This window comes from Fundulus heteroclitus, chromosome 16 (assembly GCF_011125445.2).
Source record: "Fundulus heteroclitus isolate FHET01 chromosome 16, MU-UCD_Fhet_4.1, whole genome shotgun sequence".
NCBI classification, from domain to species: Eukaryota; Metazoa; Chordata; class Actinopteri; order Cyprinodontiformes; family Fundulidae; genus Fundulus; species Fundulus heteroclitus.
This window is the reverse complement of record NC_046376.1, coordinates 109,430-123,717: the sequence shown is the minus strand read 5'-3', so window position 1 is coordinate 123,717 and position 14,288 is coordinate 109,430. Positions and strand designations below refer to the sequence as shown.

Genomic DNA, 14,288 nt, shown 5'->3' with positions numbered 1-14,288 from the left:
AGTCTTAGGATCAAGCTGTCAAGGGACTTTTCACTTGTTCACTATTTTTCAGTCAACCTGCGGTTCCCGTTTCTGTTTATTGCTGGAGGGGCGGAGTTAGATGGAGACGGTTCTGCACCATGACTTCTGTTTGCATCAACTTCATGGATCTACCTTCTGACGGCTCTGAGAGGAACAATAATAGAGATATTTATGTTTATTTTAGTCTTACCACCATGGATTTCAACATGGATTATGCAGCTTACCCCAAACCCCAAACCGGCCAATGACGATCTCTGTAGCTGCTGTAATACAACCCTGATTATGAACGGCTTAAAAGAAAAAAAAAACTTAGAACTGACCACAAGAGGGTAGTAAAAGAGCAGCAAACAATCAAGGGGTGAGCAACCAGCCTGCTGGCCTGGGGCATTCTCACCGATTATTACTGTCTGATCACCGTCACCAGCGGGCTGGAGAAGGCCAAACAGAGATAAGATGCTTTTTTATTTGTCATTATACATACATTTCCAGAGGAAACCTGCGCAGAAACAGGGAGAACATGGACCCAGCAAACCTGCCAAGCCCAGGACTCAAACCCAGGACCTTCGTGCTGTGGAGCTAACCACTGTTCCACCAGTAGGAAACACCTTCAGAGATGCCTCTGCTCCCATTGCAAACACCCAAACCCTCCTTAGTAATACCTAAAAAGATACCTAAGCAAGAGATAAACTCCCTCAGAGAGTTTTGAAACCCCTCAAAGACCCCAAGCCCCTCTATAGACACCTGAACCCCCTTTGGAGAATCCTTAATCTCTTCACATACCCAATCATCTAAGAGGTACCATTCAGTGTCGCCCAGCTTTTGAGTCAGTAATGGGAACCTGGACCAGGAAGGTCTCAAGAAGAACTACAGAGATTTAAGAATGAGCACCAAGACCGTCTGAGGAACGTTCAACTGTTTATTAGAAACACCAGAGGAGAAAATGTTTTTATTACATTTGCTTTTCTTGTTTATTGAACAGATAAAAATCAAAACAATGTTATTAAGGTCAACATCTGATATCATCTGAATCTGAACTTTTCCACAAAGCGAACAGAACCAGAAGCTGGTCATCCTGGCTGCAGACTGAGACATGGTCCATCACGGGTTTCCTGGAGCTACAGGGTTCCATGGTTGCTTCCGTGGACCTCCATCTTTGTCCTTCTTGTCCAGAGGCTTCAGGTGAGAGGACCGAACCAGACCTCTGAGGGACAGAAACACACGTCATGAAGCTGGAAACACCAGCTCGCTTTAAATGGAACACCTCATGCTTTTTAATTCCTTCCTTCTCACATAGAAATCATCCCGCTGTGGTCTATAGAAAGGAGAACTACAACGCTTTGGTCTCAATTCTTCATAAATCTATCCCCACAGCTCCTCTTTTATCCCGGTTCTGATGTGCGTCTGAGAGCAACTCGTTTTGGTGCCGTCTCTTTAAATGTCAGGGAGGCACTCCCCCCCCCCCCTTTTCAGGTCGCATAGCGTTCCACTCCAACCCAGTCGGCCATTTTTGTAGTCTGTTGGGGGACGACGTGATGAATTGTGTGGATTAAAAGTCTAACTTGTAGCTTCGCCTTCCGTCAACTTGGAAAAACAAAATTGCAGCAAAATAAATAATAAATGGCAAATTTGTAAAATTATTAAGCCAGATATCCATGACCTTGTTTAGCAGCTCTGCAGCAAATACTGTGACATAATTGTTATAAAAAAAGTGACCTAAACAGATTATAAAGAGATCTCTGCAGCTCCTGGAGAGACTACATTTAAATTTTCCTGCTTCAGAGACGCCAACACAACTAATACAACGTCTATTTAAGGGCTAAGAAGGTGGATTTTTAAGATATATCCCCCAGAATAGAAAATGTATAAACTCCTACAGCTACGTCATCCTGAAATGTTACTGGAAAGATCAGGAAAGATCAGGAAAGTTTCCAAACACTCTAGCATTACTTTCAAAGACACAAGAAGAAAAAACCTCCAGGACATAAAGCATCTTTCTCATTAGTCTCAAAACATTGCAAGAAGACAGAAATACAGATATTAGACATTAAGAAATAAATTACAATTCCATCCTAATAATTCTTCAGGAATTACTCTAAAATTCCCTGGATTGTTTTAACGCTGAAGTAAGTTTAGTAACTTTTCAAAAACGACTTTATGGTCATAAAGGAAGTTGAATTATCTATAAAACATTTGCAGAAAATCTGGGAATTCTTCCGTCTGGGAACTTCTTTAAGGAAACCAGGAAAACATCCTGGAATCACTTCCATGGACCGAAGAAGACCCAGAAAGACATGAACCCAGAGATACCAAAGCAACCAGGAATCCTGTCAGACAATCCTAGAAATTTACCAAACATCCCAGGAGATCCTTGTAGGAGATTTAGACGCTGTGTTTTTCAAACATATTGTAAAATAATCTTAAATTCATCCCGTATGCTTAAGATTAAGATGTTCCAACACTCCACATGTTTCTTATTATTCCTGATAAAATCAGTCCAACACACCTGAGGTCGGTTAGACTGATTTAAAGAAATCCTTAAAGAATCTTTTTGGGATCAGAAAGGAACCACAGAACATTCTGGGATCATCTCAAGAACCCAGGGAACAAACCAAGCAAACAAATCCAGTTCAGGTCTCATTGTTTCTTTGCTGTTTATTATCTTTTAAGACGCCGTTACTCAGTTTTTCCTCTCAATGTTCAACCTGAGGACGGATGGCTGTAGTTCATTATTGTCATTTTTTGCAAGAATGCTGAATAAAATTCCTTGAATTCCCGAATCTTTCCTTTAAAGAGATTCCTGAAGTTATAGATGAGTTATTTGCATGTTTTGAAGACTTTTGAAGCTCATGTAACTCTTTAGAAATTTCTTTCAGAAAACCTTTCAGAAAAACCTCAACGATCCTGGAAATCCATCAGCGTCCTGCAGAGTAAAACTGATTCCTGAGAAAATTCCTGTCCAAACCAAAGCGGTGAATCTTTAGAAAATCTGTAAGTCTTGATATTAGCCCTGACCCGCCGTCTCAGACCCTCCTGGACCTTCTCTGAGAAGCCGGCCCGGGGCCTCCATGGGGCCCACCTGAACTGATCGTAGTCCACTCCCTGGTTCACGGCCCTCAGCTTGGCCTGGTTCTCCCGCTGGTATCTCCTCTCAGACTCCACCGCCGCCTGCAGCTCCTTCTCCAGCGCGGGGAAGTCGATGACGTCACGCTGCGACATCGTGACACCTGATGATGGCAGAGCTCTGATTGGTTCAGGTGGGAACGTCACTAAAACAGACGGATTCTCAGCAGAGGGACGACCACACCTGGATGGTAGGAAGACGAGGTACACATCAATGAAAAATGACATTATTTTGCTTGTTTACTAAAACAAAACAATAAAATAGTCTTTTCAAGTCATTCTTAATTTCCCAGCTGGTTCTTAAACACAACATGCATTTTTCTCCTACATGGACTCATAATAGCCATGAGAAAATCCTTCATTATGCTTTAATAAACTGAATAAAGGAGTTTAAAAATAAAATTAAAATGGAAACAGGACAAACGTTGAAAATCTCTAATATTCTATCCCTCCATGTAAATCAGTGTAGCTCAAACATTAATGGTTAAATAAACATATTATCTGCTATATTTCATAAAATAGTTCATTATTTGAATATTAGTATATTATCTATGCATTTGTGTCTGTTACTTATGATTTTCTGCTTACCACTGATGAAAACAAATCCATTAAAACATTAAAGAATACAAAACATCAGACCAATTAAAAATATTTCTAAAAAAGAAATGTTTTAATGGTACTTTTAATCTGACGAAGGAGCCTCATCAGAAGGCAGATTAGAGATGATTTAATATGACAGTTTATGACCGTAAACTCACATCTACAAATGGCATAAAGCTTTTACCCATTTAACATTTTCCACACAACGTAAAATAAGATCTTTATGTCCTGCATGTTATAAAATGCATCAGTTAGGAGACATGTGGCTGCAAAAGTCCGCTTTCAGAGAACAGGATGTGGTTTAGAGAATAATCTAACTTTATCTTTACAGCCATGAAAGGAAAAGCAGCGGTTTGATGTGGAAGAGACAGAAGAAAGCTGAAAACTGGCCTTACTGTTGGTTTAAAGAGGATGCTAATGCGCATGTGCAGACCCAAAACTCCTGCAGCTCGTCTACCTGCCGCTTTCTGACCAGAACCGTGGATCGGATCAGTACCTGCTGGTTTACACAGGTGGGTCAGCTGGATCAGAACCACTTCACAGAGTCAGAAGATCTGCTTTCTCTGAAGCAGAACCTCGGACCGGTCCGGGGGCACATCCGCGTTCCGGAGAGCAATCAACAGACGTCTCCATGGTAACGCGTTTTCCCTCCGCGTGGTCCGGCTGCCGCGGTCTTTGCCGCCACCTGGCGGCTAAAAGGGAGAACTGCAGCGCCGCGCACAGCAGGGAGAGGCAGAGACCCACCTGTGCAGGTGAGTCCAACACCTCCTGCTGCTGAAATGTATTTGGGAAGTTTAAACTCTTCGGGGTTTTTTTTCCATAAAAAGACTCAGATTTTTACTTTTTGTGATTTAATTTGTGGAGAAGAAATAAAGTTTAATAGTACAGAGTTTTATTTCTCTGACAATCACCATTATTTAATCTTTGGGTTTACTTTTGAACAATAAAAAGGGACCTTTTATAAAAATAAATAAATAAATAAACTGGATCTCTGTAAAACTGTTTAGGCAAATTTATAACAGACATGGATTTCTTTAGAATAATTTAATCTGGTCCTGAAAACAACAGACTGGTAATGTTAGACATCTGGTCCATCCCCAGAGAAAAAGGCCTTCAGAAGACAGACGGTGGATTACTGAGTATACAGAAGCTCCTTAAAGAAAAGATAAGAGACGCGTTTGTCTTAAACTAAATCAGGAGATGCTGATGCTCCTTCCACCTGTATGTCTGCAGAAGTCCGGTGAAGAGGAAGCTGGAGAGACTGACCCAGAACCAGACTGGAACCCCCTGATGGAGTCACCACCAGGGTGACACCATCAGGCCTGTGCAGTTCTGTGTGATTCTGCAGCAGCTCTTCAACCTTAGTTTGACCCAGGATGGAGATCACCACAGGCTCTACTCTCTACCCCTCCTGTCTTCTGCAGAAATACTCAGATGTCTCTGCAAATCTTCAGAAAAATCTGCATAATCAGTGACATTTAATTTCCCCGTTGAGAAAAAGGAAGTATTTTTTAATTAAATGCTGTTGGTTGACTCATTCCACAGGAATCTGCAGTTTCCCAGTAAAAGACACAAAAACCCAAACCTCTGCAGGAGATCCAGGTTCTATCAGAACTGAAGTAATCCTTGGAGTTTTACTGGATGCATCGACCGACTGATGATCTTCCCTCTTCTCACCAGTCAGATCCAAAACAAATCCAGTCTGGTTTATTAAACTGTTTTTTTTTTTTTTTTTGGTTTGTTTTGGTTGAAATAAAACTCAGATCTGTTTAATATTGAACACAACAAGAATTCATTGTTTATCAGTTTACTTTATTTCTAAATAAAATTCAGTAAAATTCCCTCTTATTTACAGAAACTCTGTGTATTCTATGTTTACTTGTTCTGTGTCTCTAATACATTTAAACAGTATAAAACAAAGAGCTGACGTACAGACCATCCATAACCAAGTCCATTACAGCAGAACTGTTCCAGGAAAACTCCACCATGAAAATCATTTGAAGGATTTTGTTCTCTGGGCGTCTGGGAGTTCCTCAGGGAACCATCCTGGGCCCGCTGGACCTTCACAGCACCATCCCCGGATTTAAACTTTCCACGACTCTTTTCAAGAGTCACACATTCCAGTTTTCACTCTTTGAGAGCATCCCAGGGATCCGGGATCTGTTGGGAAGGATCGGATGATTCCCTCGACTCTCAGACCAGGACGGTCCTTTGGGAAATATACCAAATTATAACGTGGAGCTCTGATGAACTTAAACCCGGCACTGACATCAGGGACTGGTCAGAACCGCTGGTATTCACACTTCCTGCTTCTCCACACATTCCCAGACTTCAGGGATTCGCTGTGGATCTTCAGGCCATTATTGGCCTCCAAGTGCATTGAATTCACTTTAAAAGCTGAGGTGGAGAATCTTCTCCTGAAGAAACAAAGACTCGATGGAACCTGCTGGGATTCCTTGGATAGAAAACCTTTTGGAGGAGGAACTGAGCTGCAGACCCTGAGGAACCGAGCATGGTCTGGATTCAGATTTAAAGTCTTACAAATTTAAGAAGTTTAACTAAAACTGGGATCAGGTGATGAAGGTCAGTTTGAGTTTTTATCTTTTGAAAAATAAGGAATAATGTCTGAAAAGACGCGTTCCTTTAAATTTGACCTGGAAGAATGAAAAGTGAAGTTCTGCACCTGAAGGATAAACTGACAGCTCACAGCATACAGGAACATTCGGACCGGAACCGGTCCATCAACCTGCCCAGGGATGATCCGGTTCTGGTCAGGAGACCCTCAGAGGAAGGAAGGATGAGCTTCCTGGAACAAACGCAGGAACGTTGGAAAGGTTCCCACCCACCAGGTCTGCTGAGTTCTCCTCAGAGTCCTGATGGGTCGGGTTGTTCTGTAGATTTAAAAGCAAAGTAAACAAGCAGCAGAACCTAACAGAACCAGTCCAGGAAAAACAAGAACAGCTCGACCAGCAGAAATCCCCTCTGTATCCAGAGTTCTACACGGTTCTAATCTGGAGATAAATACACAGAGAACCCAAACAGCAGGAGTTCTAAAGCACCGGCTTGTTTTCCTAAGAAAGAAAGGAAGCGCCAAACTGGACCTCCAGGAACCGTCCATGGAACAACTTAACCCGAACTAGAACAGGACATCGATGTTATCTGAGGCTCAGAGTTCTAGGGGAGGTGGACAGAGAACCTGACATATGGACTGATGCACCATGGAGGTTCTGAAGGGTTCTGGATCTCAATTCTCTTAGAGAAGGTTCCAGTGCTAGTCAGGAGGGAAGTTCCCAGCAGGTTCTACGAGCCGTTTCTGAGATGGAAACAATCAAACATATAAAGGTCCAGAAGGTTTTAGTCCTGGAGGTTCCAGGTTCTCCTAGTTGGACCTTTAGTTCTTCAGGTGTCAGGAGATTTGACGCAGTTCAACAGATGATCTCCAGAACCTGTTCCTTAGTTCTGGAGGTTTCCCTGGTGTGCAGTTGGTCACTGGTGGATTCAGGTGGGCCGGTTCCAGCAGGTTCTACGAGAAGATCCATTTCTATGCTGGAACCTCCTCCTTTAGAGGACTCAGAATCTGGGTCCAAAAGGTTTCAGTAGAACTCTGACATTTCTCTGGCTGATTAGGCGACATCCGGTCCGTTTGATTTGGTTCTTTCAGATGTTTCAGAACCAAGCTGGAGCTTTTTGATGGTTGTCTCTGAAGTTAAAGGGGTTGGTTTTAGTCCCATTGGTTCTTCTGGTTCTACAAATGTTGGGAGACTGTTCAGGTCGGTGTATGTGTCTCAGAAGGTTCTGGAAGGTGGCAGCGGACCTCCTACATCTCAGAGAAGATGTCCTTGAACTGGTTGAGCATGAGCTCCACGATCTGGCTCTGGAAGACCATGTGGACCGTCATGTTGGCGGACTCGACCTGCGGCCGCAGCAGCGTGGGTCCGAACACGATGGCCACGCTCTGAACCGACATCCTGTTGGAGTCTTTGTGCTCGACCACCCTGAAACACACGGAGACGCGGGTGAAGCCTGGAGGAGTTCTGCTCCGGGTTCTGCTGGTGTCGGTCCGATGGTGGGCTCACCTGCGCAGGTGCGTGAAGAGCAGCTTCATGGTGTCGTAGTTTGGCAGCGGCAGAGAGCGGACCAGGTCCTTGGTGTAGGAAACCCTCTGGCTGTACTCTGGAAGTTCTGCACAGACACAAACATGGACCCAGAGGTCCGTTTGGACATCATTCAGGGTCTCCGGTCCGACCCGACTGGAAGTTCTGGACCTGTGCGTGTGTGTGGACTAACGGATGGTGGCGATGAACTTCTCGAAGCAGCTGAAGGGAAACAGCGGTTCTGGAAGTTCTCTGAAGAAGAGCTTCAGCGCTCCGGTGATCACGTGGATCTCCTCCCACTGCCCGTCCTCCAGGTCCAAATGTTCTTCTGCAGAGACAGAACCACAGAGTGAGAGGGACGAAGCTTCTTCTGGACTTTAACTCCTGGTCCTGTTGATGCTTCAGCAGAAAACCAACAGGAAATGATTTTAACAGAACCTTCTGCGTACGAAGGGAATAACCTCTGTGTGGTTCTGATCTGCTCTGTTCTAAAGGCTCTGTTCTCTGACTGTGATCCAGAACTCTGACGACCCGTCTGAGGCTGGAACCAACCTGCTTCTGCAGGAGTTCACCAGAACTATTCAGTCAACAACCTGCAGCAGCGGTTCCAGTCCACATCGGTGGTCCAGAAACATCTACCCGACACTGAGGATGATCTGGTTTCAGTGTTTACAACCAAACAGAACCAGATCAGAACCACACTCCTTTACAGTAGACTTAATAAACTAACTTATCATCTGGTTCTGGTTCCATGGTATGGCTACACTCCACCCACGCTGGTCAGGTATTTTAGGGAAGGTTCCTTTGCTGAACATGTTGGTGCGGAACCTTAATTCTGGGAGATTGGTTCTCCATCTCGGTTCTGATCTAAAACCCCGTTTGGAATGGGCCAATGTTCTGTACATAAGGGAGCCGGACCGATCCCTCAGGAGGAAGTAGCAGGGTTCTGGTTACCGTGATCCGCTTTATGTCGGAGCCTCTGGATAACAGCCAGGTTCCCGCTCACTCGGTAGATCCCGTCAACATCCAGACCTGAAGGAACAGGAACGTTCCAGAGACAGAGAACAATCAGAGGTCCATTTTCTCATAAAAATGTTCTGCTTTTATACAATCCTCCTGATTGGACCGCCGAAGGTCCATCCCAGATACAACAGGAAGGAAAACGGTTCTCCTGGTGGACGGTTCCAGCAGGACAGAATAACAGAGAACATGAATCATTGGTTCTGTTTCAGGAAAACAAAACTAGAAAATAAAATTGCGATTACATTTGGGATTAATTTTGATCCATCTTGAAATAGATAAACCAGACTATCAGAACCAGCTGTGATGAACTGGATCTGGTTCTGGTGAGCTTTTCACTTTGAAACCAGAACAATCATCGGTTCCATGAAAGAATTTCTCCTCAAATGTTTCAGCCTGAAAGGCTTTGGCTCCCTCTGCTGGTTTATTGTTGTAACTCCAGGTTGTTTTTAATTTATCTTTTTTTTTTTTTTACTTTATTTTAAACCAACAACATACAAAAAGAGAACATAACACAGAAACAATAAGAAAAAAAACATACTATATACATAGATACATTATCTATGGACAATAAAAACGAATATAACATTAAAATCAAACTGGTGCTCAAGAGTTGTAATTTTTCAAGGGCTTTGCCTTTTGTACTTGATTATAAGGGCTTTATATAGATGTTACCTGTAGATAAGAATAGCTGAAAATTGGGCTTTTTTCGTTGGAATTTGGAGGTGTGAATATGATATTTACCATAATAATAATAACAATAATAATAATAATAATAATAAAGAACATATAAAAGGTCAGTATTATCAAGGTCACTTTTTTCCATTCTAAACGAAACCTTCTTATTTGTGAAGCTTCTTTGACAAAGGAAGTTTATCATATATTTCCAAATGATTCTAGTTCAGCAAAAATCCCAAAACAGATGAAGAATGCTTTCTACATTAATTTGATTAAAAAGTGCATAAAGGATCCAAGTCCCATTTCTATCTCATCAAGAACGCTTTAACTGGATAACAATTGTGAAAAATGTTGAACAAGATCTCTCTAATTTTATTGGTTATTACATTTTTTGGTAGCAACAAATTCCACTTCCAACTAATATTTACAAAAAGTTAGACCAGTTCATTTTAAATTTAAATTATTTTTCCTGCAGATTGTTTCCACACTGGTTCTGATGCCTTTTAGGACCAGCTGGCTCCCATAAAACATGAGACACAATAAAGCATTAATCTGAAAGACGGTCAGTCTGACAATAAAATTAAATCTACCGGTGATGACATCATCACAGGTGGACATCAGAGGAGCATCATCTGGAAACCCAGCTCTGTAAACGTGTTTAAAGGACCTGCCTCATTTTATTTCATTTATCATCTTAAAACTGTGATGTGAGAATAATATCCCTTCATCTGATCAAATAAGGAGAATAATTTACTTTGTTCATGAAAAATAATTTCTGAATATGAACAGAAACTGATTTAAACTTTAACTTAAACTGTGAAATATTCCGGTTTTCTGACCGTCCTAAACTGAAACGCTGCAGTCAGAGAGGGAAGGAACATGGATGTATGATGTGGAGCATCACCTCTCCTCTCCACCGTTTTGATGCATTTCTCCACAAATTTGGGGATGGTGGAGTTCTCCCGGTGGCACAGGACGTCCAGGTAGCAGCCGAACACGTTGTCTGCAGGAGGAAAACATGAGGTGAACATGTGCCGGAACATCCATGGATCAAACTCATAAACACGAACTATCACTGGAATTACTGTCAAATTAACACAAACACGATTAGAAACATCTGGATGTCACTTCTGACACCAGGAATCAAACAGGAGGCATCAGGAAGAACCCAGAAACCTCCTGACGTTTCCACCAGAGGTCAAATTCCCTGAAGTTCCAGTCTTAGCCGAGCAGAACCGGGTCAGTGTTCTGGTCCGCCTCGTACCTCGGATGTATCCCTTCTCCTTGACGCTCTGCAGCGTCGGCCTCCTCTGCAGGAAGCGTCTCAGTTTGCCCCGGATCCGGCTCTGCTCCGAGTCTGCTCCTGAGGTGCTCCTAGTGGCTGAAAACCGAGGAGAAATCATGAGACCGCACCGGGCCACAACAAGCCAGCACACAGAGAAGCTTTTATTTTGAAGGAGCTGAGCACAGGATGTTCCTCTGCAGCTGCTGGTGGAGAACATCAGACGGTTTGAGGAAGACTCACATGTCCTCTTCCTGTCCTCCCTGTCTGAGCCCGTGTCTTCGTCATCGTCGCTCAGATGCTCCGGTTCCTGAAAGATAGTTAGATAAACTTCTGATAGAAGTTTATGAATCAACAAAAAATACCTATAATATCTGGAACAGAAATAATAACTCCTAATTACTGTTAATAATCCTAAATAACCTGCAACAATAACACTTTTTGAGTCATGCTGGACAAATACACAGAAAAATTACATTAAATTCTGACAAAATGAGTAATATATTTTCTTCTTATAATAAAATTAAGAAGCAGGCATCTCACAGACAATATTTAAAATACTTGTAAATGCATAAATATGTAATTGCATTTGTAAAAAATGTGTAGAATCCAGTCATTATTTCTGCTGTTCATCCTCGTCGTCTCATCCTTCCATATTTTACTGGAGAGCTGATCTTACTTTGTGATCTTTCCCCTGTTTTAAAAAGTCTGTTGGTGTTTCTTTTTTCAAGCAAAAATAGAATAAATACACTATTTGGACATTCTTTGGTTTTTATGAGTATTATATTTTTATAGTATTTGCAAGCAATAACTGTAGAGTATTTTTATGCTGTAATTTTGCTCTTATTATTATTATTATTATTATTTTGGTTTTAGATTTCTTACACTACTGGTTATCTGCATGCTTCTCTTAGCGTTTCATTTTGCTGCTGGTAGACCTGAATTTCCCCACTCTGAGCCAATAAAGATTGTTTCTGTTCATCTATTCTACTTGGTCAAAAATAAGCATGAATGTTTTTGCTAAACGTGTCTTAAATTTTATCCCACAAGCAAGAATCTCCCTCAGAGACTCAACAGGAAGCTGGTTCCTGGCTTTGGTCGGTCGGATCTGCATCAGTGAGAAAACCCTTTAACATCTGCACCGTGTGAGCGAAGAATCAGGGAAAACTGTGCGGACCTTGCAGACTCTTCCTAACACTAGCCTGGAAGGATTGGAACATTATCAGGGAAGTCCTTTTCTGACTTAATTGGGCAAAATGAAATAATACTGAGTAATAATAATACTTTCCAAACTTGTGAGGCTTCAGGGAAATAAATCGGTGTATCATCAGCATAACTGATGAGAGGAGGCCCAAGAGAACAATAACTAGAAGCCAGGTTGTCCTATTTTATGTCATGTTTTACCAGTTTTGTTCCAGTGCCTCTATTACGTTGGAATAAGAGGATTATTTAAAAGGGTTGATTTAAGAAACTGCAGTTGACCCGTGGTGAGTTTGATCAGAAGTAGGAAGTTCTCGGTCCACCTGCAGACGGCCTGGGTTTGGCTGTAGGGCGTGTTGCCGTACCGGCTGGTGCGTCGTCAGCTGCTGGATGGCCTCCTGCATGACTTTGTACCAGTCTGTGATGATGCTCTCCGTGTCGTGCTGCATCAGATACTTGCAGCCCTGCCGGGTCTTCAGCTGCAGGCGACACACAGCGCAGTTAGAACACCGCTGCCTCCCGGGCAGCCCAGCAGAGCGCCATCATGGCTACAGAGACGCCGCTGCCGCCTTACCTCCAGGACAAACTTCTTGGAGGACGTTTCTTTGGGGGCCCATTGAAGCGAGGCCCCTCTCAGCTCCACGGTGTACTCGGGAACAATCTGTGAAGCTTTGTTCTGAGAGAAGAGCAGAAACTCTGCTTGTCATCATTAAAAGCATCCTCTCTGACTGTCTCCGGCCTTCTGTGGGTGTCAGCTGCCTGTGGGAATATCTACATGTCGCTGGCACTAAAACTGTGATGGCAGAAACTCGACTTTCCATCATTTCTACTGGTTTGGATCAGTTCTGCAGGTTTCTGGAGGTCCCTTTACGCAGAACCTTCAGATTCTGCTAATCTGCTGGAGTGAAGTTTCTCAGCTGGAAACTTTTCCTACAGCTAACAGATCAGATGGTCACTTATTGGACTCAGAATGACTAAAGTCCAAAGAAAGAACGCTAAAAGACGTTCATAAAGCCTCCAGAACTGATGGTCTAACATATTGAGAAGACCGTGTCCTCCACAGAGAGGTGCAAAGTAATGGTGAAAGGATCTGGGCTGTTGGTCGACTCCTACAATAAACAACATTAGAACCCTGCAGAACGGTTCTTACTGTGTTCCCGGCTGAAGAAGATTTGGGGTCCTTGTGAAAAGTAAGAATCCCACCATGGAGGACGGTCCAGGACTGACTCCAGTTCTTCCTGTTCCACAGAAACATCAAACACAGAAACGATCATCTCAGAGTTTAAAGGCCAGTAAAAGTCCCACGCCTCCACCTGCAGCTCAGTCACACTGAGGCTGAAGTTTCTGGGCCTCACCTCGTCTTTTTGCCATGATCGGCTACTTTGGTCTTGTTGACAATCCCTGCCTTGTCCAGCAGGTGGCAGTGCTGAAGAACAAAGGCACAGGTGAGTTCTCAGGTTTCTGCAGGTCGGCTGTGAAATGTGACTCCTTGGTAAACATGGGAGTGGAGAATGAGAGTCTACCTGAGGCTTTTATCCATCTTAGACACTTCATTCAGCAGTCTGCCCCCCCACGGATCATTATCCCACAGAACCAGGAACCATTTCACATCTACTTTATCAAAGCTTCCTCTGAACCCCTGAAGGTTTCTGAGAGCCTCCATGACTAAAAGTTATTGTTTTAAGCAAAGATAAAGTAAAGGAAGATAAAGCAGAATTACAGAGAGGATTTCTGAGTCAGACGCTCAGCCTTTATAGAACCTCTCTGGGGGAGTTGGTGCAGATTTTAACGCGTCAGACTTCAGGTCCTTGTAGCTGCTGGGGGTGAAGCAGCTCTGAACAGGAAAAACAAACTCTGACGGATGTAGAAATTACTCAAAATTTAGATGTGAAGCAAATTAGTATGCAAGTGGAAGGAACTCCTTTTTCATTTATCATATTCATGATTACACAACAGACAAAGTTATTCCCTAGAATGTGTAAAAGCTGTTGGAGTTAGGATCGTTAAATCGTCGTATATAGATCTCTAAGAATCTTATTTGGAGATGCCTTTGACGGGCTGGATGTCGTTGGACCTGTTGGGAGCGCCTCAGGGTGACCCGTTGGCTCACAGCTCCCAGAAATACCTTGAAACAGTTTCTGTTGTTCTGTTTAGACCAAACTGCTGAATGAAACGGATCCAGACTGGAAACACCCAAACAACACTTTGGAGCAATAAGAGCAGAAGCAGCACCTCAGAGCTGTTAGTTGACAGGATGACGGTCACGGAGGACA

General features: G+C 43.0%; 2 protein-coding genes across 7 annotated transcripts in view; both read right to left on the bottom strand.

Moving 5' to 3' along the window:
* Nucleotides 1-940: 940 nt before the first annotated feature.
* Nucleotides 941-4,462, bottom strand: ccdc103 (coiled-coil domain containing 103). 2 transcript variants are annotated; one of them, XM_021312681.2, is made up of 3 exons: nt 4,238-4,462; nt 3,098-3,245; nt 941-1,222 (listed from the first exon to the last, which is right to left on the bottom strand). In XM_021312681.2, the coding sequence occupies exons 2-3, from the start codon at nt 3,235-3,237 to the stop codon at nt 1,120-1,122; spliced, it is 243 nt and encodes an 80-aa protein (XP_021168356.1). In that variant the 5' UTR covers nt 3,238-3,245; nt 4,238-4,462; the 3' UTR covers nt 941-1,119. The 2 variants fall into 2 exon arrangements, with proteins under 2 accessions (XP_021168356.1, XP_012711620.1); XM_012856166.3 differs by having other exon boundaries at nt 942-1,222; nt 3,098-3,325; nt 4,238-4,455.
* A 1,070-nt stretch (nt 4,463-5,532) lies between these two features.
* The window catches only part of LOC105920558 (rho GTPase-activating protein 15), a 32,887-nt gene continuing 24,131 nt past the window's right edge, over nt 5,533-14,288 (bottom strand). For 4 of the 5 annotated variants that reach the window (XM_036148135.1, XM_036148139.1, XM_036148136.1 and 1 more), the window contains 11 exons: nt 13,371-13,441; nt 13,166-13,253; nt 12,590-12,691; nt 12,339-12,494; nt 11,059-11,125; nt 10,798-10,914; nt 10,438-10,536; nt 8,790-8,867; nt 8,029-8,163; nt 7,818-7,923; nt 5,533-7,736 (listed from right to left, as the gene is read on the bottom strand). In XM_036148135.1, the coding sequence (XP_036004028.1) occupies nt 7,559-7,736; nt 7,818-7,923; nt 8,029-8,163; nt 8,790-8,867; nt 10,438-10,536; nt 10,798-10,914; nt 11,059-11,125; nt 12,339-12,494; nt 12,590-12,691; nt 13,166-13,253; nt 13,371-13,441 (1,197 nt within the window). In that variant the 3' untranslated portion in view covers nt 5,533-7,558. The remainder of the gene's footprint in view (nt 7,737-7,817; nt 7,924-8,028; nt 8,164-8,789; nt 8,868-10,437; nt 10,537-10,797; nt 10,915-11,058; nt 11,126-12,338; nt 12,495-12,589; nt 12,692-13,165; nt 13,254-13,370; nt 13,442-14,288) is intronic. The other variant, XM_036148138.1, reaches the window with a different exon arrangement.